This window comes from Cupressus sempervirens, chromosome 9 (genome assembly GCF_028749045.1).
Source record: "Cupressus sempervirens isolate cs-2001-9-10 chromosome 9, ASM2874904v1, whole genome shotgun sequence".
NCBI lineage: Eukaryota > Viridiplantae > Streptophyta > Pinopsida > Cupressales > Cupressaceae > Cupressus > Cupressus sempervirens.
Window position 1 is genome coordinate 564,744,186 of NC_143126.1, and position 24,238 is coordinate 564,768,423.

General features: G+C 35.2%; 1 protein-coding gene across 1 annotated transcript; it reads right to left on the reverse strand.

Annotated features, from left to right (window-relative positions):
- Positions 1-4,971: 4,971 nt before the first annotated feature.
- LOC149539908 (nuclease) lies at positions 4,972-7,277 on the reverse strand. Its single transcript, XM_089801126.1, has one exon. The coding sequence runs from the start codon at positions 6,811-6,813 to the stop codon at positions 5,371-5,373; it is 1,443 nt and encodes a 480-aa protein (XP_089657252.1). The 5' UTR covers positions 6,814-7,277; the 3' UTR covers positions 4,972-5,370.
- Between the last annotated feature and the right edge of the window lie 16,961 nt (positions 7,278-24,238).

Consider the following 24,238-nt stretch of genomic DNA (forward strand, 5'->3'; position numbering starts at 1 on the left):
AATGTTTGTCTATCTATTCTGAAACTTGGTTTTCTCTTGTAATTTCTTCTATAGTCTACTTTAAGACACGAAAACCCAACCACTCACAAGAGAAAGACTTGAGAGTCTTGCATACCTAAAATTGGAAGGTGGTCTCAGACACTTCATTGTTGTGTATCCTGCCAGTGACCCTAAGAAAATAAAGTTACCTTTTTCATATAGCAAGCATAATGTAATGTCCCCTTTTGGCATTACCCTATATTCTGTTCTAGAGTCACAAATACAAAAAACAGGTAAGATAAGATATCTAGAGATTTAACTTTACCCAAAGAATGCCAGAGCAAAGGTAAGTCTTTATTGAGATCCTGCAACTATGTTGAACAATTATTGGAGATCGAATTCATTAGGTCAACCATTACTAGGGTTAATGAAAATATTCAGTCACCTTAATCATATAACATATCTAATTTATTATTTAGGTTCAACCATAATGAAGCTTGGATAAGGAGACATGATAGGGTGCCCACAGCAATACTCTACCCTAGGCCCAAGATCAGATATACCATGCCTCTTGGCCTCATGTGGCCTTCCAGCATCCATCTTGCATGAGGTGGCATACCTAGTGAGGAATTTTGTATCAATTATCCCTCTTCTGGCCTCCATTCTTCACCCTACTATGATTGAGACTACCTTGAATCTATCCCAACAATCAACCAACTTCAAGGTTGGAGGGGACATTACAAAAGGGCACCCAAAGTGATCCTCTACCTAGGCTCAAGAGCGGACATACCATCCCCCTTGGCTTCATATAGCCTTCAACCATCCATCCTTCATGAGGTGGTGTACCTACTAAGGAAGCCTACAGCAATTCTCCCTCCTTGTATCCACTCCCTCACCTGGCCATGGCTTATAACTATTTGGAAATGCACAATATTGCTTATATCTTGTACGTATGATGCATTCTGAAGTTTTATAGCTGTGGGAGAGAATATCAACCTGAGATGATATGTCATGATTTCTTGAGATTCATCTGTTGTTCTTTATATGAAGAGACATGTGACATGCCAAGAGACGCGCTTGGAAATATGAAAAGATATGCAACATGTGAAGAGACGTGTTTGGAAATATGAAGACTCGCGTTTGGAAAATGAAGAGACTTTCAGTTATGATATGAAGAGTCTCTCAATTCAAAATATATATGATTGCTTTAAGTGATGAGTGTTGTATTCGGTTAGAAGCATTGTACTCAGACCTCTATTATTTAATAAAAGAGAGATATTTTGGGGGTGTCTGGATTTTTTTCTCTCAAGTTGGAGGGTTTTCCCAGGATAAATTGTTCTGCTTTATTGTTGTTTGTTTTGTTTATTATTGTTTATCTTTATTTCTAGGCAAAACATTGACATGCATCAAACATATATCATTTGAATTATTGCCTATATTAATATGTAAGGAATCGTGCATTTAACATTATATTGTTGCATATATCAAGCATACATATTTGAAAATATATTCATGTATACCACAATCAAAAAGAGTGTTTTTGATGAGTGAAAAACAGGTTTTGAAGGGACCCGAAACTCATTATAGAACATGTTTTGGAGGGACCTGAAACCCACATCTAGATATATTCAAGACTATCCACTATATGAAACAGACTACAAATGAATTGGCGCAAAGCCAAGAAGGGGGTACACAAGCCCAAGAATCCCACCAACCAATTTGAAGTGTAGCAAGGCCAAAAGGAAAAAAACAATTGAAAAATCAGCAAGAAGTCCAACCCGACCAGAACTAGTTCAGATTTTGATTTACCCTTGTGGGAGCAAAGGGTCATATCAAAGGAGTGGGGAGATTTAGTTTTCTTACTTTTGATCGTACTCCAACCATCCTCAACCCTAGCAGCAGCATTTTGCCAAGAAGTCAAATCCAACACAAAAGTTCTCCCACCAGTAGAAGGATCCAAGGAAGGGGTAGTAGGTACTTATGAAGCAGGGACAACAAAAACTAGAGAATCTATAGGATCCAAGGAAGATCCAGCAAAAACCTAAGAAGTAGGGCCAGCAATAACCACAGGGGAGAAACCAACATCCTTCGTCCGATCAGCAGAAATGGTAGCATTTCCAAGAGCAGCTCACACCCCTAGGAAGAAGCGGCATTAGGACCAATGGAACTGCCACCATCCAAAGCCGCAACAGGGACAGAAGAGACAACAACCACACCAGAACCTAAGAAGAAGCAGCAATAAGACCAGCAAAACTCCCACCATCCGGGGCCACAACAAGGGTAGAAGAGTCAGCAAGCACAGCAACAACCTGAGGCAAGCTAGCCTCACCATCCGAGATACCTGTGCAGCCACCTAGGAGAAGCTTTTCTAGTGTGCAAAAGAAGCACCCTTCCACCATGAAACAATTCTTTTCTTTTTTTCCTAACTCACACTGAGCAACGACATGCCTAGTTTTGTAGCATCTTCAACATTTGAAGGGGATAACTTCATAGTTGAGCGGCTGGACCCAAGATCCCATAGAAGATTCAAGCATTATCTCAGTAAGAAGCCCTTTAGAAACATTCATAGCAATCAAATCTGAGCCTAAGAGGAAAGAATTTTTTTGAATGATTCCTTGTCAATCATTAGAAAGTCCCCCAAAGCCTCACGCACTTCTTCTAACAGAGATTCAGTTCATAGACGAAGGGGAAGGATAGGGAGCCTAACCCAAATATGAATCATGTTAAATAGTTAAGAAGAGGGGTTAAAATCTAGATGCTAGGGTTTAACCAACAACAAAAAATTATCTTACCAACTGAAAATGTTATCACATAAAAGTTTTGTTCTATCCTCAACCTGATTGAATTTTCAATTTAGCAATGAAATAACCCTTGGCCATAGGATAAATGTGAACAGTACCCATTAGGATTGGTTCCCACTTTTGGGAAAATCAATCGTGCAACTATGGAAGGCTCGCCCAGAAGCCCCGAAACTGGCAAATCAATCCATGAGGTGAAAACACTGAGGTGTTGTGAACAATCTCCTTCTCCGTATCTGCAGACAACATGAGAGAAAAGGATTTGGACACAGGAAATGGTGCTTTGTGCAACAGAAAATCACAAGCCCTAGTCGCCTGCACAGCCAGAGAAGAACCCTTAGTAGCAACAGATAAACCCCCAGCAAAAGAGGGGGCTGCAATCCCAGCAGCATTAGTGACCTAACCACCACAGAAGCCAACAGACAAAGGGACTCCACCGACACAAACAACTGATGGAGCATCTCCCCCACAGACCCTCCTACCAACAACAGACAGCAGCAAAATGTTCCCAACAGATGGCTGCAAATTCCCCACACTGGCAGCAGAGTTTAACCCTGTGCAACGAGACAAAGTACCATGCACAGAAGATGAAAGAACAGCAGCAAGAGACAAGCCCTCGGGAGCTAACGCTGCCGCCAACTGGGAGTCATGGGAGGATGAAGGAATCTTTGAAAGGCCTCCCATCGAAACCCAAACAGTGCTACCAGAAGCGGGAGTCAGAGCCATTCAGGTTCTTTATGAACCTAATTTTGTTGGAATAGCTTTATGAGCCTAAAAGTGCTACCAAAAGCAGGAGTCGGAGCCATTCCGGGTTCTTTATGAACAATAAAAAAGAGTGTTACTATCTGCAAATCAGTAGCAATTTCTGATCTGATCCTGATCGCTGACATATGGTCATTGATGCTTTTCAATGTTTTTTCTTTATGATTTTCTGATAGCTTGATTGTCATGATGACCCTTATTCAATCTGCATATTCTACATTGAAATCTGCTGTATTTATATGCCTGCCACAAATAGGTAGACATGTATCTTCTGCCCTAAGACTGCTCCAAATCTTATTTTCCTTTTTCAGCTAAATACAAATGGCTGCCCTATTTTTGTTTGCAATCTATATCTCAAAACATTCTGCTCTTATCTAACCTTCCTGCATCCATCCCAAATAAATTGATCTCATTTAATATCTTAAATTGCGGTGGCAGTGGCACACTTCTTCACCGGGTAAGGGACACACCCCTTCATAAAGGGCTAAGTATTCTTCTAATAAATCGCTGATAATTATATTGCATAAGTCAGCCCTTTAAAATAATTGCCATTAATTCCTTAATCTGGTTTGGCGGGGCATGACACATAACCTCACCAAAACAGAAAATAAAAGAGGACCCCTGCACACCTAGCAAAGGATCATACCTACAGATCCATATCAGGACATCTCAAATAGAAATTTTTTATTTATATTTGAAATAGATGAATACATAACAGAGGATATAAGCCTTCTTATGACAAAAGAAGGTTAAAATTCCTAACCGCAGTTTCTCCAGCTGTACAGGCATCCATCATATGCAGCTGATCATTTTTACATAGTAAGAAGAATCATAAAAATCTATGACCAAAACATCCATCATTTGCAGAATATGGATTTCGCAACAAAATAGCTGATGTTCAATACATATCAAAATTGCAAGCGTATGCACACAACTTTGAGCAATTAGAACTAATAAATGTTTAGCTTCTCGAGCATATATTCGCATTTCAGGGACGACAATATTGCATATCTTTCGGCAAAGCAACGCAGTCTATTGTTTTTTTCAAATCATTTACAGCTTTCCACAAAAGATGAAGATTTATCATGTGCAAGCAAGTTGCAATACTTAGTTTGAAAAACATGTAAAGTTTCGGTAAACAGGTTTGCCAACTGCAAGAGAAAGAACGAGAAATGCATAGAGCAAGAAATGTAGTAGATTTAGAGTTAAACCCCTCTATAGCTTTGTAAGAAACTTGGATTAAGATTAGATAATTTCAAACTTGACCGTTCGCAATTTGATAATACATTTATGTGACTCGTTAAAATGCACATGCTTCTTTCTCCCAAAGCCTAAATTTTGCAACAGGAAACTTTAAAGAGCGAAGCTTATGATTGTGTTGTCATTATAAACTGGGGCTGTCAAAACCCAAATACAGGGAACGAAACAGAAATGCTAAACCAACAAATATTTATTTCATAAGCTTGCATTACTTAAATGGGACAATTCTGAACTTAATAGGAGTCATGCTGTAAAAGAATTTTGTGAGACAAGTTAGCATGAGAAGAATGAAAAGAATATCTCTTCCAAGGCCACATCTTTGGCATTGAAAACTAACAATGAGACATCTTGATGTAATGCTGTCATTCTCTACTGGGTTTGTCAAAACCCGAACAAGGAAGGAGAATATAGAAGTGGTACAGCAAGAATGTACGATGACTCACAAAGAGATGTGAACAGAGGATCTCTGTGATTACTGTACATGAAGAAACGACTCGTCTGATTTTATAATGTAGTTCAAGGTGCTGTTAGATATTGACAAAAGAAACTGTAATATTACAAAAAGACTGAACTAAAGAAAACTTGTGCCAGCGTGAGCGTGATGCAATAGATTGTGGGCAATACTATCCCTTGCCTGCATAGAGCTCCTAGATTGTAAACATGTTTCTGGAAACATCTCATCGTCAACAAGCTCAAATGCTAAATCCGGATCAAAGCCCTCATTGTGTTTCTCACAGACATTGTGCAAAACACAACATGCCCCAAGAACAGCTGGTAAGTCTTGTAGTTTTACCTCCGTGCGTTTCTGAAGACAGCGCCACCTCCCTTTCAACCGGCCAAATGCACCCTTTGCAATTTTCTGGATCTCTGCCATCTTCTCATTGAATGCATGCTGAGTCCAAGTAAGATGTTGTTGAACATATGGAACAAGCAACCAGTCCAAGAGCGGATAACCCGAGCTACCCACAACCCATACACCATCCAACAAACCCTTCACTCCCCTTTGATAAAGTATAGAATTTTCTAATACTCTATCATCTGGCATGGACCCTGGCCAGCCTATGCACACATCTGTAAAGCATCCCGCGTTATCCACAACTCCCTGCAATGTAATAGAGTATGATGTTTTCTGGTTTCTCTCGGTATGCCTCTTATTGAAATACGCAGCTACATTGATCTTAGGAGCTATTATTGGAATGTGAGTGGTATACATGGAACCAACAACGTTTGGAATACCAGAAATGCGTTCAAACTCTTTCATCAGTGTCTGTGTTGGATCATCTGAAGGCCACACAACATATTTGGGGAGAAGCACATCCCTAATGGCAGCACAAACTTCCAATACGAGCTTATGGCAAGTGGATATTCCTAGTCCAAATCTCTTAGACACTAGCCTCAATGGCTCCCCAGTGGCCAGCCTCCAAATGCAAACAGCAACTCTCTGTCTAACAGGAATTGGTAATCTCAACATGGTTTTTTCCTTTTCAAGAACAGAATTCAATTCTTCACAAATATGATCAAAAGTAGCTTTACTCATTCGGAAGGATCTATGGAATTCTGGATCAGGAAATTCCGGATGATTGCACTGCTCCCACCACGCCTGAGATCTGTCCTTCACCCAAAGTCTTCTCTGAACGCTTTGTTGAGTCGATACTGCTGCTCCAACGGCAGCTACAGCAAACCTCGCCCTCTTCAATCTACACCTCTCAATCTCATCCAAATCAGTGTAATAGTCTTGCAGACGCTTGTAGTAATCCATCATAGCTTTCATTTTTCTCTTGTAATTCATCTCAAAAATCTCCCTCTCCAGTTTATAGCTTTTATCCCACTCTTCCTGCTCTTTTCTCTGAAACTCCTCCAACATAACAAGCACAAGCAATAGCTTTGCAATAGGACTTCTCCTCCTCTTCGCCGTAACAGGGCCCATTTCAACCTGCTTCCCTAACACCAAATACTCGCCAGTACTCCTGCTCTCCGACCCCGCGAAATTCAAGCTCTCTGAAAAGAGCTTCATCCCCAATTTCTGTACCCTAAACCCAAAACCGACTTAAACAAAACCAAATCTCATATCCCCTCTCTCCTCCTGTATTATGTTGATCACAACCTCCTCCCCTTTTTAAATGATTCGACCTTTTTTTCACAATCCAGGCATTTTCCAGCCCAGCGTGAGAAAAACTGAACTTCTCTCGACGAATTCAGCTCAGGCCCAACTCAAAAATATATCGTTTCACACTTGTGGGTTCTATTTAATATCACAATTCGGATCAAAATATTTGTATGAGGTTTTCCTCAGACTTGGGTCAAACAATCGGTGCCCACAACCCACTACGACCTACACTCTTCTTCGAAATGGAAAGGAAAATTAGCTTGCAAATGTGAACGGAGATACAAGTTTGAAGATGATTCAAGTATATATGGTGGGCGTAAGAATATTTGTGCGCGTCCCAACAGCACTTCTCAACGCGGTCAGACCCTCCCTGCCCCGCTGCTTCCCATACAAATAAATCTATATCAATATCAATGTCAAGGGCTATAGCTGGTCAAAAACGTCCTTCCCCCGTACTATACCAACGCGTCGCCGCCTTTCCAGTAACTCCACCTACGTCCTATCCTGAGTTAATTTACTCAGGCTTGGATGTTGCTAGGTAGTTCATAGAATGTGAGTTCAATTTCTGATTTGTTTGTGGGGTAAAAGTAAGTAAGTGGGTTTTATAGTCTAAGACACTATGTCATAGTTTTCTTATTCAAATTGGAACTAGTTTTCTTATTCAAATTGGAATTAGTTTCGAAAATAAATCCAAGTATAGAATGGAGAGGAATATCTTTTTCTTTTTCTTTTTCGGATAAATTTGGGGATTAGGAAACGATCTAGTTCAGGTTAACTTGTAAATTTTTGTAGGTGAGTGAAGAGCTTAAAGCTAATCTTTTGGCTTCCTCGCATTTATGCTCTTGTAGAACTTAGAGAGTGCAAGGTGGTCTAAAAGTGTCATTTTAAAACATTCCCCTGGAACCCATTATGTTCACCCTCTAATAGCCGCTTACCAAAAAAAAGTATTTTTTGCACAAATGGACCAATTACAACCAACAGTGTTAAAAATTGAACTGCAAGCTATTAGTACATATGTGATCGGGCTATTAGTACATGTGCTATCATTTTTTAGAGCTTCTTATGAGCAATTGTTTCCCCTAGTATGGTGAGGATGAGAATCAATTTTCTTGCCAAAAAATAATATTTTTTTGCAGAAATGGACCAATCACAACCAACGGTGTTAAAAATTAATCTGCAAGCTATTAGTATATATGTGATCGGGCTATTAGTACATGTGCTATTATTTTTCAGAACTTCTTATGAACAATTGTTTCCCCTAATATGGTGAGGATGAGAATCAATTTTCTTGATAAATTTGGAGGATATGTCTTTTAAGAAATTATCTTGTTTCAAATAGAGTAAAGAGTTGAGTTATCTAATTATTAGTTTATTTGGTTTCCAAGAATGATTCTCTCCACAAAATAATATCATTCTATTGAAAAAAACTCAATTAGGAGACCAAATTTTCAAACCATTTCCATTGGTCTCATCTCCTCATTAATAAAAATGCAACCTTTTTCTTATTAGGTTTGTAAGTCAACTATTTACTTTTTCTTCTTTAAATCCAAGTCTTTATTATTCCTCTCTTTATGATGGATTGAGAACATCCCTTCACAAAAAATTTACAGATTATCTACAAGCATTATACATTACAACTATGTATTGTGGAAAACTCATGCCTACTCACATTGAGTTATGTTAATTTGTGTTTTCAAAGTTGTGAAAACACATTTAGTCTTGTCAATTTGTATTTTGGAAGTGTGATAATCTTATGGGATTTCAACTCCTAATTTATCTAGGATATGGACGAGGATTGTTACATATTACTCTATAATTTATGAGTAATTAAGTTTCAGTCATTAGACTAAACCACTCAAATTAATTAGTTTTTAAAAAAAGATAACAATAATAATATTAAGACATCTAAAGTAATATTAGTTTGTAGTTATATATTATAAAAAAATCCATAAAAATATATTGAATAATGACAAGTTGTATTTTTACTCATAGTTTACTTATGGTCTCAATTTTATTCTATTTTACCTTTCAATTGAAATTTAAGTAAAATTAATTTCAACTTTTACTTTATTTGTAGTATGAATGAAGTTATAGTTAAACTATATCACACGAATTAAAAGGTACAAAATTTAAGAAATTTAAATTTAATGTACCACCATATTATCACCGCTCCTATGCATCTTCCTCATAGTTTCCATGACCTCAAATTTCCTATATTTTTCCTTCCAGCTAAGGGGCCGAAAATTTGACTATCCAAAAGTAATGATTACAGAATAATATACTGCAATTTCTCAACAATAGGAGGGTAGACTTGTAAAGCAAGAAATGTGTATTTTTTATTTTATTTTTTTGATCATTTGGTAGTGTATAAAAATATTATAAAGAGGTGCCAAATAATATCTCATGTATAAAAGATTATTAGTGAATAAATCTCAGAACTAGATTCCTAATTGAAAGGGCGTATATTGTCGTTATTTATATTTAACCTTTAATAGAGAGCTCTTCTAACACGTTCCCACACGTTCTTGAGGTTTTGACATTTTGTCTTTTTATTAACTATAATAGTAGAAACGATGTTTTTTTCATTTTAAAAAAATCATTCACTTTGTAATCAATGCATTTAAATTTAATTTTTTTCAATTTTGAAATATAATTTTTTTATTATATAAATTCAAAGTTTATTTATTACATAATTTTTATTATTTTATATTATGTATGTGTCTTACTATTTTTTAATTATGTATTAAAATTCATTTAGTCAATTTTAAATCTTATAATGTTTTGTGCAGGTATTATGTGAACGTATTCCAAATTTCTAAAAGCTTATATCCACCTAGATACTAGTGTTTTTAAAATAAAGATCTTGATTTTTTTTAAATATTTATAGAAATGTGAATGCTATATGATTTTTATTAGGTAAGCAGGGAATTTGAAAGGGTCATGATCCCTTTGACAAGAAAAGAACAAACATTCAACCTATAAGAATAAAACTCAACACACGTAATGACAAAACAAACCAATGCAAGAGTACTAAAAATGACTTTAACAAGGCTCCCAAAACCTTCATGGATTTAACAAGGCACTCATAACCTTCTCTTCTAGAAACAAACTACCTAGAAGGTGATGCAGTAACAGGCAAGAGAATTCCTAAAGGAGATGTGCTAGCCCCCAACAAATAACCACACAACAGAAGATAAATAATAACACAGAGATTTGAATCCAAAATAATGTCAATTCTCATAATAGAATAATAAGATTTACATCCAACATGCCTATTTGTAAGGCCTTCTAGGTTATGGCCAAATACAAAGCAATTTACAATAATAGTTTTACAAGACCTCATAAGATCCAAACTCCAGCTAGCCCAAACTACAATCTGGTAGAAAACCCAAGAAGAATCTAAACTTGTACTCGCAAGCCACCAAGCAACCTTCTTGTTTCCTAAGCCTGCACTCAGCTACTAGCTCTGCTACTTCACTCCTCTCAGCTACTCCATGTTGAACTTAATGACTCTAGACATCAAAAGACCCTGTACTTATGCTAAACCAAGCCACAAGTTGGCCTAGCAAGTTACATTAAATACACCTGCAAGACACAAGTCAGCTTGGTAACAAACATTAAATTTATGAAATACCTAAATACTTAGGACAAGCCCCAAGATTACAATGCATAATTAACTCATATGACAACATAAAAGTATGTGCCCTTAGGCATATATCCACATTCCATCCAAATCCAAGAGCACATAAGTCAATTCCTTTGGATCGAAGCTCGTGAATACAATCTCCAAAGTGGGTCCAAGAAATTGGAAACATGTTATTAGCAGCCACCAAAATGACTCTAACTCCAACACGACAACTCCAAACTTTATGCTTACTTAGGACAAGGTTCTCCAATATTTCTATATGTCTCAAACACATCCCCAAATGCACGAACCATAAGTCCACAAATCTAAGCTCAATGCTCTTGCATACAGGATTACAGACTACCCCAAGATGTTCCTACATCAAACATCCCAGGTGCACAAAAAAGATGTTCTTAATAGCTAGAAGCACATGTTCTAGAGTATAACACATAAACCCCAAATTGGTTCTTCACATACATGTCCTCCAAGTTATCAACTTGTACACTCTTGCCTTTGTTACACTTATGCAAATCATTTCTAGCAACAAGCAATTGTTTACTCTATTTCTTCTCATCCTTCCTCAATGTACCATAGGTCTATTTCCCATGTTGGTCTCTAGCCCTTCGAGAAACCTTCAACTCAACTTGGCTACCAAAACTTAGGTTCCTTATATCGAGCCTTGCATTCTACAAAGGAATCAAGGAAAACTTCATGTCACCCTTCTCAATAATAAACACATTCTTGACACAATCATGCACTGTCCTAAAATCATATTGCCAAGGTCTACCAAGTAATATGTGACAACTACTCATGTCCACAATATCACACAACACTTGATCAACATATTGTCCAATCTAAAAATTAACAAGACATTTCTCTCTCACTTCCAAAGCAAGTTCATCTTGCAACCAACTGATCCTATAAGGACAAGGATATCTTACTCTCTTCAAATCAAGTTTCTAAACCATCTTCTCAGCAATTAGGTTATCAGTACTACCACCATCCACAATCACACTCCAACATTTACCTCTAGATATGCATCGAGTCTTGAACAAATTTCTCCTTTGACAATGTTCCAACACCTTCTTCCCAAGCAACACTTATTGAACCAACAAGTTCTCTTCCTCCTGCTTGAGCTCATTCATTGAATCCACATTCTCATTTACCACAACAACTCTTTTATCACCAACCTTTTTATCAGTATTGGGAAATTCAAAAGCTCTATGTCTTTCTTCACCAAAGCTGAAATAAGTACCCTTAAATGCACATCTACCTATTTTCTTCCCTTGTTTAGCAGGTTTTGGTTCATCCTCAATAATATGTTTGTTCTTCACCAAGTGATCTTGCTTCTTGTTTCCTTAAGAATTAGCTTGATGTCTTCTCTTCAACTTCTCTTCTACCGTCAGAGCACACTAATAAGCATCCTTAATTGAATCAATCTTCGACATACCAATCTCATCTTGGATATTGGATTTTAGGCCATTAATATATCTAGCCACCTTTTCTTTAGACAATTGTCGATGTCTAGACCAAATAGTTAACTTATAGAACTCCTTGGTATAATCCCTCACAGTCATATCCTTCTTCAAATTTTGTAGTCTCTTAAACAACTCAAGTTCATAATCAACATGAATAAATTTAGCCTTTAAAGTGTCACCATCAATCTCCACCTACTAATATTCATTTCACCTTCCTCTTCTCTATCTCTCTACAATTCTTTCCATTGTAAAGCAACATGTCCTTTCAACTTATTTTGTGTCAACTTCACTCTAAGAATATCTCTGTTATCCTTCAACTCAAAGTAAACTTCTAGCTCACCAATCCAATCAATCAAGTCTTCAACATTCAAAGTACCTGAGAAATTAAAAACATTCATCTTATGCTTCAATTTCAATTGAGCTTTAGGTCTATCCAATCGACCAATTCTATCTTCCACAAGTCTCTCCATCCAATCAACTCTATCTTCACCACTAGATCCACTAGCCTCAAATTCTTCAACAATTTCTTCTTAACCATCTTCTATACCCACATTCCTTGGTACACCAACTATATCCCTCATGATCTCAACGACCACTCATTCGTCATCAACTCCATCTCAAATTTGAAATCTACCTTAATCTTCTCTGAAATCTTAGTCTCCACAACATCACATAGATCTATAATCACCCTAGAGTTTAATCTTCTCACAGGCATCTTCAAGATGTTTGCAAACCCAAAGCAACAAATCCACAAGACCATCAAGCTCTAATACTACTTGATGCAATACAAGGTAGGAGAATCCTAAAAGGAGATGTCCTAGCCCCCAGAAAATAACCACACAATGGAAGATAAACAATAACATAGAGATTTAGATCCAAAACAATGCCAATTATCATAATAGAATAATGATATTTACATCCAACATGCCTGGTTGTAAGGCCTTCTAGGCTATGGCCAAATACAAAGTAATTACAATAACAACTTTACAAGACCTTGTAAGATCCAAACTCCAACTAGTCCAGACTACAATCTAGTAAAAACACTAAGAAGAATTTAAACTTGTGCTCGCAAGCCACCAAGCAACCTTCTTGTTTCCCAAGCCCACAATAAGCTACTAGCTCTACTACTTCGCTCTTCTTAGCCACTCCATGTTGAACTGAATGACTCTAGACATCACAAGACTCTCTACTTATACTAAACCAAGTCACAGGTTGGCCTATACATTAAATAAACACTCCATGAAATACACCTTCAAGCTACAAGTCATCTTGGAAACATACATTAAATACATGAAATAACTAAATACTTAGGACAAGCCTCAAGTTTACAATGCATAACTAACTCATATGACAATGCAAAATTATTTTCCCTTAGGCATAGATCCATGTGCCAATCAACGATCCAAATCAAAGAGTGTATAAGATAACTCCCTCAGATCAAAGCTTGTGAATACAATCTCCAAGTATGTCTAGGAAATCAGGAACACGCTATCGACAACCACCAAAGTGACTCTTACTCCAACACGATAACTCCAAACTTTATGTGCACTTAGGACAAGGTTCCCCATTATGACTCAAACAAATCCCCAACTATGTGAACCATAAGTCCATAAATCTGAGCTCAATGCTCTTGCATACATGATTTCTTACCACCCCAAGATGCTCCTACATCAGGAGGAAAGAACAATGATGGAAACCAAGCTAGAACCATGAAACCTCACTGATAATTGGGTGCAAAATGAAGAGGGGTTTTTCCAAGGTTTCCCAAACCATCAATAAGGGTTTTGAATTGACAACCTAGACCAACCCACTAAATCTAGAAAGGAACTCCCAACAACACAACAAATCACCTAAAATTCCTCCCACCTCAATAGGAGTAATAGAGAAGAAGACAATTAAAAGGCCAAACCAAACAAACATTGTCTTGAATCCAAATAACTATAATCAAGGGCAACCACTACTCTCCCTACACAAGTATATTTCCACCTCAATAAGAGATGTCTTCTTCTTAGTAAGAAATAAGACAACAAGTGATAAGAGGAAAATATGCCATTCCTACTATTGGAAATTTGTTCAGCGATCCCCTCGGGATTCATGACAAGGGCTTAATCTCCTCTTGTGTACTATAAGTTGAGTGATTGTATCGGGCATTGATAGATCGTTCTTTTGGTGCAACAACAACCCCACTCTAACAAGTGGTATCAAAGCTTGGTCACAGGTTCGAATCTTCAAACCTTTGGGTAACACTGAGGGGGAGATTGTTGGAAATATTTTCAGCACTCCCCTCAAGATTCATGACAAGGGCTCAACCACCTCCTATGTACTATAAGTTGAGTGGTTGTATTAGGCATTGATAGATCGATCTTTTGGTGCAATGGCAACCCCACTCTAACACCTTACACATAGACACCATTATAAATCTTATCTCTATAGAGACATACTTCAACTCTATAGAAGTCATGTAGCAAGGAGCCTAACTAACAACAACAAAATTCTAGCTGAGGAAAAACAAGGAGCTCTAGACACCAAAGTGAACTAACACAATTTCAACAAATCAAAAACCTAATAATAATAAAAAAATTGCCAAACCAAGCCCTTCAACATTGCTTGCATATGTTTTTCCACCAAGATGAGCAAAACCATGAGAAAAAAAAAGTGGGGTCAACCACAGAGGAAGCGCAACCATTCCACTCACAAATAGGAAACTAGAAAGAGAGAAATCCCCTTCATCACACATAGAACCTAAAATAAAGCCATGCCTACACAATACTGAAAAATAACATAAGGGGGCACCTAATAGAGATAATAGCACCCACATAATCACCAATCAAAAGGCTTGCTTCCAAAATCTTAAACCCCTCATCCTAGCCATCTATAAAACACCTCTACATAAACCTAGAGGTTTAACACATTTGCAATGTCCAAAAATAATGAATAGGGAATCAATCACACTCATGAAACCCATAAAGATCCCTTCAACTTCATCATCCTTGTCAAAAAATAAGAGGGGAGAGGGATCCCAAGACATAAAACACAACACCTCTCTCAATCTCCAAGAGAGTGAAGAGCCAACATATGTTTTTCCATAGGAAGGAACATATCTAACTATAAATAGATGCCCAAAAGGGGAAACCCCATCTCTACACAACAAGTTCATATCAAAAGGCTCCTCCTTCTAAAGCACCATTCAAATAAGAGATCTTGCTAAAAACCCTCCAGAAGGAGCTCAGGCCTATAGAAGCACCATCAAAAGAATCCCAACAACCAAGAGATGATGCCAAAGAGGTAGTACAAAAAAACACAATATGACCACAAGCACCAAGAGGCCAAAGCACACCCTAGTTGCTAAACATACAAATATGAGCCTAAATGTAAACAACAACCAACCAACATTCCATTCATTAGTGAGTAGACTAGAGACGATAAGAATATAAGTTACTGAACACAACCATGTGATCACTCCCAAATAATCCCAAACTAAGGCAAAGAAGGATGCCTCTTTTAGAATGTGATATTAATGGTTATCATTGATGTTAACATCATTTTCTCAACCTCTAGTGTGTTGGTAGTTGTGTACTAATAGTTTGGTGTATCAATTGGTTTCTTATTGATTATGTTTCACTAATAGCATATATATTGGTTATTGTTCTTATCATTGGTTATCCATTAATTTATTTATCCTCTCATGCATTAGTGGTGGTGTGCAACATTTTGATTGTAGCAAAAAAGGTTGTGTCATATAAACTTTGAGAACATGGTGAAGGTCGGTAGAAAGAAAAGAGTTAGAGGTTGCTATGTGCAAAGAATGTCAGCTCGGTAAGATGAGAAAATATAGTTTTTCAAGAAAAACACACACTTCAAATGATATCCTGCAACTAGTGCATAGTGATCTATGTGGACCAATATGTGGGAAAGTTATTATGGTGATATATACTTCATATCATTTTTTGATGACTATTCTAGAATGATGGCTGACATGTTCATGAAGGTCAAATCAAAGGTTTTGATATATTCAAATGATATAAAGCTAGAGTTGAGAAAGAAACTGATAAATCTTTGAAATGTTTAAGATCTGATAGAGGTGGGGAGTTTATGTCTATTGAATTCACTAAATTTTGCACTGAGAATGGTATTAAGAGATAGTTATCTGTGCTAAGGACACCACAATAGAATGGAATTTTCAAGAGAAGAAATAGATCAATTGTGGATTGTGCAAGGACATTAATGATTGAAAAATAGTTTTCTCAGATATTCTAGAGAGAAGCAATTAGCACTGCTATTTATGCTCTCAACCAATTTCAGTTGAAGAAAAGCAAAAATAAGATACCTTATGAACTCTGGTATGATCATACACCAAATGAAATTTATTTCAAAAAAATTGGAAGTAGGTGTTTTATTCACAAGGATGTAAGGAATAGTAAATTTTATTTTAAAGGAGATGAAGGTATATTCCTCGGCAATTCATCTAAGGCCAAAGCTTATAAATGTTTGAACAAAGCTACTAAAAAGATGATTGAAGGTGCAAATGCAAAGATTTATGAGTTTGCAAACAACAATGATGTACAGAAAGAAAGAAGGAACCTGAAGATTTTAACAAATGTGTGTATGTTCATGATGATGCACTATACATACTACCTAAGTTACAACAGAGAGCCATCGAGCACCAAATAATAGCACTCGAGTTACAAAATGCTTTACTTGAGTACCAGGTAGTACTACCCAAGCAAGAAGTTGAACCCATACCAAGTGGAGAAATTATTGAAAGTCAAATAACTGAACTTGTATTCGCCAAATATGTGAGAAATAATCATTCCCCTGAATAAATTATTGGAGACAGAAGCATCGGAGCACAAACAAGAAGTAAGTTAAGAGACAATACTATTTGATTGTTGATTTTGAACCAAGAATAGTAAAGGTTGCATTAGATAATGAAGATTGGATAAATGCTATGAATGAAGAATTGAGTAGATAGAGAAGAACAATACATGGATATTAGTATTGAGACTTGCAAATTAGAATTTGGTTGGAACCAAATGGATTTTTAGGAATAAGCTGAATGAAAATGGAAAAGTGGTAAGAAACAAGGTAAGACTGGTTTGCAAAGGTTATGCACAAGAAGAATGAATAGATTATTGCATGTGGCTAGATTGGAAGGTGTAAGAACATTGTTATCCTATGCTACCTATAAGAAACTCAAAGTTTATCAAATGGAAGTCAAATTTGCATTTCTAAATGGAATACTTGATGAGGAATTCTATGTTGAACAACTTGAAGGATTCACTGAAACTTATTAGAGGAACATGGTTTGCAAATTGAACAAGGCATTGTATGGATTGAAATAAGCACTGATAGCATGGTACAAAAGGATAAATTTCTATTTCATTAAGATTGGATTTGCTAGAAAAAGTGAGAATATTAATCTATATTTGAATTGTTTATGATGGCGTGGTGTTGATTGCTGAAATATTTGTTGATGACATTATATTTGGAGGAAATTACATGTCATTTAAGACATTTGATGATAAAATGAGTACAAAATTTGAGATGACAATATTTGGTGAGATCAAACTTTTCATTGGATTACAAGTTCATTGATCAACGAAAGGTATATATATATATATATATATATATATATATATATATATATATGACTCAATCTAAATATGTGGAAGAAAACTTGAAGACTTTTGGGATGGATGAGTCTAACCAATCAATACACCTATAGTGATTGGATTAAAACTATCAAATGAAGACTCTACTAGAGAGGTTAATGAAACACAATACATATCCATGATTGGAAACTATTGTATGTTGTACATAGTAGACTAGATATTGCACAAGTTGTTGGTATAGTTGCAAGGCTTTCCTCTAATCCTAAAGAAACACACATGATTGTTTTGAAGATGATATTCAGATATCTAAAAGGAACTGAAGATTGTGGCCTATGGTACAAACAAGATGATAACTTTAATCTTAAATTCTACACTGATATTGATTGAGTTGGTAATGTGGATGATAGAAAAAGCACAAGTGGTGGATCTTTCTTTTTAGGAGAAAGGTTGATAACATGGATAATAAAGAAACACAATTGTATTTCCTAGTCTAATGTTGAAGCTGAGTATGTTGCTACTGCAATCAATTATTTAAATATTGTTTGGATTAAGAAACTATTGGAAGGTATGCAAGAGGAGATAATCGAGCCTATTATTATTTATTGTGATGACACTAGTGCAATAAATATATCAAAGAATCATGTCATGCATGCAAAAACAAGGCTTGAATATATGAAAATAAACTGATAAAATGTATACATATTTAGTAAGTCATTCCTAAGGATGCTTTTGAGTATCTAAGAGGTAAACTAGGGGTCCTGCCCCTATCTGAAATTCTCTAGGTAAAGATGTTGTTACATCAAGTCATGGATGAACATAAATATCTTTATGGAGTTGATGCAAAGAGTTTACACTTTAGGAACACTTTTGAAGTTGTGAAAAAGACTGTGATGAAACTTATGTATATTGTACATGAAAGGTACAAGGATAACTATAAAGTTTTATGAGTTTAATATTTGAACTTATAATGATCTTTGGCATTGTTGTCGAAGGGGGAGAATATTAGTAATACACTAGGGAAGTGAATGACGAAATTACTAGAGAGAGAGAGAGAGAGAGAGAGAGAGAGAGGAGAATATCAGTAAGGAAAAAGGTTATCGATGTCAAAAGGATGAATATAAATATTATCAAAAGAATTATATCCAAAGGGTGAGTAGAATCAAAGTGAAGCTGGAAAAAAAAAAAAATCATATCCTAAGGGGGAGAAATGTTGATGATTGTTGTTGCTGAAGATACAGATGGAGTTATAGAGAACTTGATGAAGACAAAGAGTTGTAAACTTATATTTTTTTCAATAAATACATTTGATTATCTTATGTAATGTAAAATCGCATGTCATGTGTTGCCATCAATTCCAAAGGGGGATATTATTAGCCCGTATTAATAATGTAATTGATGATGCTATGAATATGTGTAAAAGAATTATACCAATTGTTATGTCATCATTAATGTCAAGTCTTAGTTTTCTAGACATTATGCTATCTCATTAGAGTTATATATCAATCTAATTGATGAAGAGAGTGTGATTGATGGAAAGGATTTAAAGGAAGTATGTTGAAGAAAAAGTTGATATGTATGGTATTCAATGTGCACTTGAATGAGTTGGAAAATGAGAATGTAATATTGGTTTGAATATTTTACAATCATGAAATAGTGTAATGCATTGAGCTATACAAGTTGCATTGAGTGGCAAGGTTAAAGAAGGTTCAAACAATATTCTCTAAGTGACTATAGTGTTTACTGAGCAGTTGGCAAAGTAAAGTTGTAAGTTCTATATTGCTTGAATAAATTTGGTATTAACTAAGTGTTGTATTACTCAAGTGAAATGTTATGTTCACCAAGTAATAGGAAGAAGAACAAGTTAGAAATGATGGAATCTGAGGCCGACTTTTGATGGAATTCAAGAATGTTTGAGAAGTTGAAAGGCACGAGTCAAAGTTTGTTACAAGATCAACAACTAAGAAAATGCAAGGAAGATATGATGATGGAGATTGAAGAAGGATAAGGATGGACACAAAGTTCTATTTTGTGAGTGTCTAAATTCATTGCATTTGGTATAAATTTGAGATCGACAAACATGATTAAGCAACAACAATTGGAAGAATATAGAAGCATAGATACGACTATTTAGGGAGTAGTTGAACATTTTTTTTTTTGTTGATGATATTGGTTGGATATTGATCGAATGCTAAGGAAGAAGATCAAAGTGCAAAGTTGTTAATAGTTGAGTTAGGTGAATTGAGTGGAGTGGAAAGAAGGAGAAAAATAAAAGGAGTGAGTCAACTAAGTGAGAGATTAGAGGATAGAGATAAGAAAGGGAATGAACAAAATAAGATATGAACAAACAAGGTAGTGCTATACCTAACATTTCATTTGTACTGTTACTTTCTAATCATTGTCGAAGAAAAATATCTCAACCGAGCGGACCTAACAAGTCTATGAAATCCTATATGATAACATCAATTAGTGGTGTTTATAAGTCCTCTAGAGTAGGCTACTTGTAATGCTCTGCTCGAGAATCCAAGAAAAATTAACATAACATGATACTATGTTTATTGAACTATTTTTAGAAAAATGTTTAAACAATATCAAAGTTACAACGTGGAAGTAATACACTCATACAAATTAATCACACATATATGCAAATACAATACAGATTTCATTCCTCAAGGGTTCCTTCACATTGAGCCACATTTAAGAAGTTTATATTAATTATTGTAAATCCTAAGTTTAAGTCCATAATCAAGAGTGAACAATGGATACATCTTTTCACAAGAAAGATCATGAATACAACTAATACAGTGAAATACATCTAATGAATAACATCCACTACACATGTCACATGGTATGCAAGGATAGGTATTATGATCCCGAACCCCACTAGCTATAGTTCTCACCCAGTACAAATACAAGATACATGTAAACATATAAGCATCAACTAGATAGAAGTCTCCAAGATAAGATTAAGAATAATAATGGTATAATAGCATTAATGAAGATCCAACATCTATCAAACTAAGGGGGACTCAAATGGTAAGAAGTCACTACCTCCTAACAACGTGATTACCTAGTGAGGCTTCAACTCCCACCGTGCAAGGAATATAATGAATGATCTGCACATGGATAATCAAGCCATAAAAAAGTCCTAAGAAAGGAATCCTAAAGTGAAACCTACCTCAAGGGTACACAAACTACTAATAAAGAAAAATAATCAAAATTGAAATGAAACTCATTCCAATTCCAACACCACATACCAAGTCAACATAGAGATACCAAGAATAAATCAAGTACCAAAATCACTAGATAAAGTCAATGAAAGATATCCACCTCAAGTCAAAAGATACATGTCAAAGAACAATAATGAATAGATAATAATCATCATCAATAAAAGTAAATCACCAACAATAAGTACATGTAATTGTAAGTACACCACCAAAGGTGAATACAAAATCTATAGAGGAGACATTGGCTACATACTAGGGAGTGTCATCACATGATCAAACTACTTGAGTTACCCTAGACTAGTCTATAATTAGACCCTAGATCCTCAAGCATTGAGTTACTCTAGATTGGTCACTTTGGACCCTAGACCCTCAATGTGACACATTCGAAACCATAATACCCTCTTATGATGATGAGGCAAACCAATCATATCTCTCACTAAGTATCATCCCATTCCCATCTTTAGCCTATACCAGAACTCAAGGCATGGGTGGTGCAATATCTCTAACTTATCATTTTAGTGTGTTTCTCAAATATTAATCACTAGATTATCACTTATTACATAATTTACAGTAGGTTACCTTGGTATTGACCACTTTGGGTACCAAACCCCTATTGCAACCCACTCCCAAAGACATGTACCTCGACAACCTCCCCTAAGCACACAAACCACAATTGTGTCACATGCCACAACACCCATAATGATTAGACTTAGCTCCCTAACAAGCAACCAAAAAATAAGTTGGTCCTCCCAACCCACGTAAAAATAAATGCATCACAAATCAAATCTCATAAATGTGACTTCTAGTTTAAAACACAAGGCTCACCATAATATTTGAAACAAATAAACATCATAGAAGGAAACACAAAAAAAAAAGCCTATGTATACGTCCTAGGTGGCCAACTAAATAACTCGCAAGAAAAACCATCACGAAGAATACAATATACGACTTCAAGTAAAACACCAAGAAAACATACATATTTAAATGACATGGTCAAAATCATTTATTTTCAAAACTCTGGTTTAGCCAATAGAACATATTTTAAGCATCATATAAGACATGTTTTTTGAAATCACATAGTGCCTTTAGGACTAATTATCCAAAATCTATTATCAAAAGTAATCACCAGTTTTATATCTAATAATTTATTTTTACATTGATATACATTTAAATATTCAAAATCATATTTGAGTTTTAATAATATTTGAATATGATTATCTCAAATATAGATCTTTCCAATTTTTTTTTAAAAAACTCAAAATATAATATAAACCGAGCTAATTTTAGACAAACATAAAATAACTATATAATAAACTAGTTTAACTACTAACTAACTATATGCTAAAACAACTGACCAAAAAAAACTATATGCTAAAACATAACCAAACTTTTAATAACTATATTTAAAAGATTACATATTAAAAACTTAATATTTAGAAATATTTTAATTAAGTTTAAAAATTTAAACAAAATAACATATTTTATTTTTTAATAAAAAAAGGAACACCCCATGTGGGGCCTGCATCCTTTGGCATGTTGCCAAAGGCAGGTGCGTTGCTTTATGGCAGTTACACGCTACCCTTTGCGCATGCATGCAGGGGGGTAAAACCCCTCCATTTAAAATTTGCAAACAAAAAATTTCAAAAAAAAATTTTTTAAAATTTTATTTAATAATTTTAATTTTTTTGTGATTGCAGGTACAGGTTTGGAGGACGACTTTTTTTAGCAGGCAATTTTTATTTTTTAAATAAAATGAGAGGAAGATTAAACAAATCATAAATTGAAACATGATAAAATTTTTTTTGTCAAACTCTAGTCCATCTAATTTATTTTCTCGCTAAATTTTCCTTCTGTAGAGAATTAATCAAGGGTTTTCATTTTGTTGCACAGATCTGAGGTTAATAAAATAAAAAGACAAGCGAATTTCAAGCACCCAAAAGACACGAAGCATACAAATCTTTTCAACAAAATATACTATTACATGTTTCAAACCCTTCTCGTGTTGATGCTCAACTCTGGCAACCTAGTGAAACCTTGTTAAACCGAAAACCCTTCAAAGCTTTCAAATTTCCTTTTTGCTCAAAATTTCCAAAATTGCTCCCAAAAACTTATGTGTGAAATAATGGCTTGAAAAACCTTTAGTATAGAACCCTAACCCCCTTTTAGGGTTTCTATCTCTAAAAGCCCTAAACTATAATTATTTTATTTAGTTATTTCATTCATGCATTTTTACTCACTTTTTAATTAAATACATTATTTTATTTTATTTTCCCACCTTATAATTTAATGCAAACTCGTCAAAGCAATTATTTATTATTTTTAATCAATAAAGTTAATTGGAGTGCATTCTTTAAATGCAACTCTAATTAAAAATTTTAATTAATTAGATATTTATACTAAGACAACTTTTAATATTTAATATTTTAATTATTTTAATTTATTTTTCTAAATTAGGACTTTAAGTTAAATCTTTTAATTTAGCCAAATATTCCAATAATTTCAACAAATGAAATATCGTCTTATTTTAATTTTTTTTCCTTTTAAATTAAATAACATTTATTAATTCTAATATCAACGATTAATCCAAATATCATAATTAAGCATTCTACCAAGAAAATCACAAAGTCAAACCACATGAAATGCATAAGGGAAAATCAACCAAAACAAAAATCAAACCACGTACACACAGAAAGACTCATGGGTTTAAAAATGGTAGATAGTCACTTACGAGTCATCCTTGTAGGATAAGTATTTAGGCTATGGCCAAGATTGGACCTAATCATTATCTTTCGCAATAAGGCACACTCATCCTAGCAATTCAAGGAAGTCGATGTCTGATACCTGCATCCTACATCAAAGACGAGCATGTACATGTGCATATATATCTAAACTAAACGTGCAATGACAGAGAGTGGTAGATGGTGTAGATCCTGACTAGAAGGCGACTATGACTCCCTCCCTTAACCACATTAGACATGTCAGACAGAAAAGTAAAATAGACACGCACACCATACACATGCTAGTATGAGGTAAGTAACATAATAAATCATGAGTCGAATCATTGATTCATATATAAGATTGCATTACTACGAGTACAAATTAGTCATCATTTGGAGACCTATCGTATGGCATCATCATGAGAGAAACCACATTTACTAACTTAGAATCAATAAAGCATCATTAATGTGCAAGTAATCATAATCATCAAGTAAAACATGAAATACAATCAACTACGCAATTCATCACTAATATATATGTAATCCAAGTTATGCAACAATATCATATAACTGTAAATTAGATATCTCTAAAACTTACAAATGCATGAAATGTGCCTAAAAGAGTTTGGCAATCTTACAAAAAAGCAACATATAGGTGGGCACTACACCACTCTTT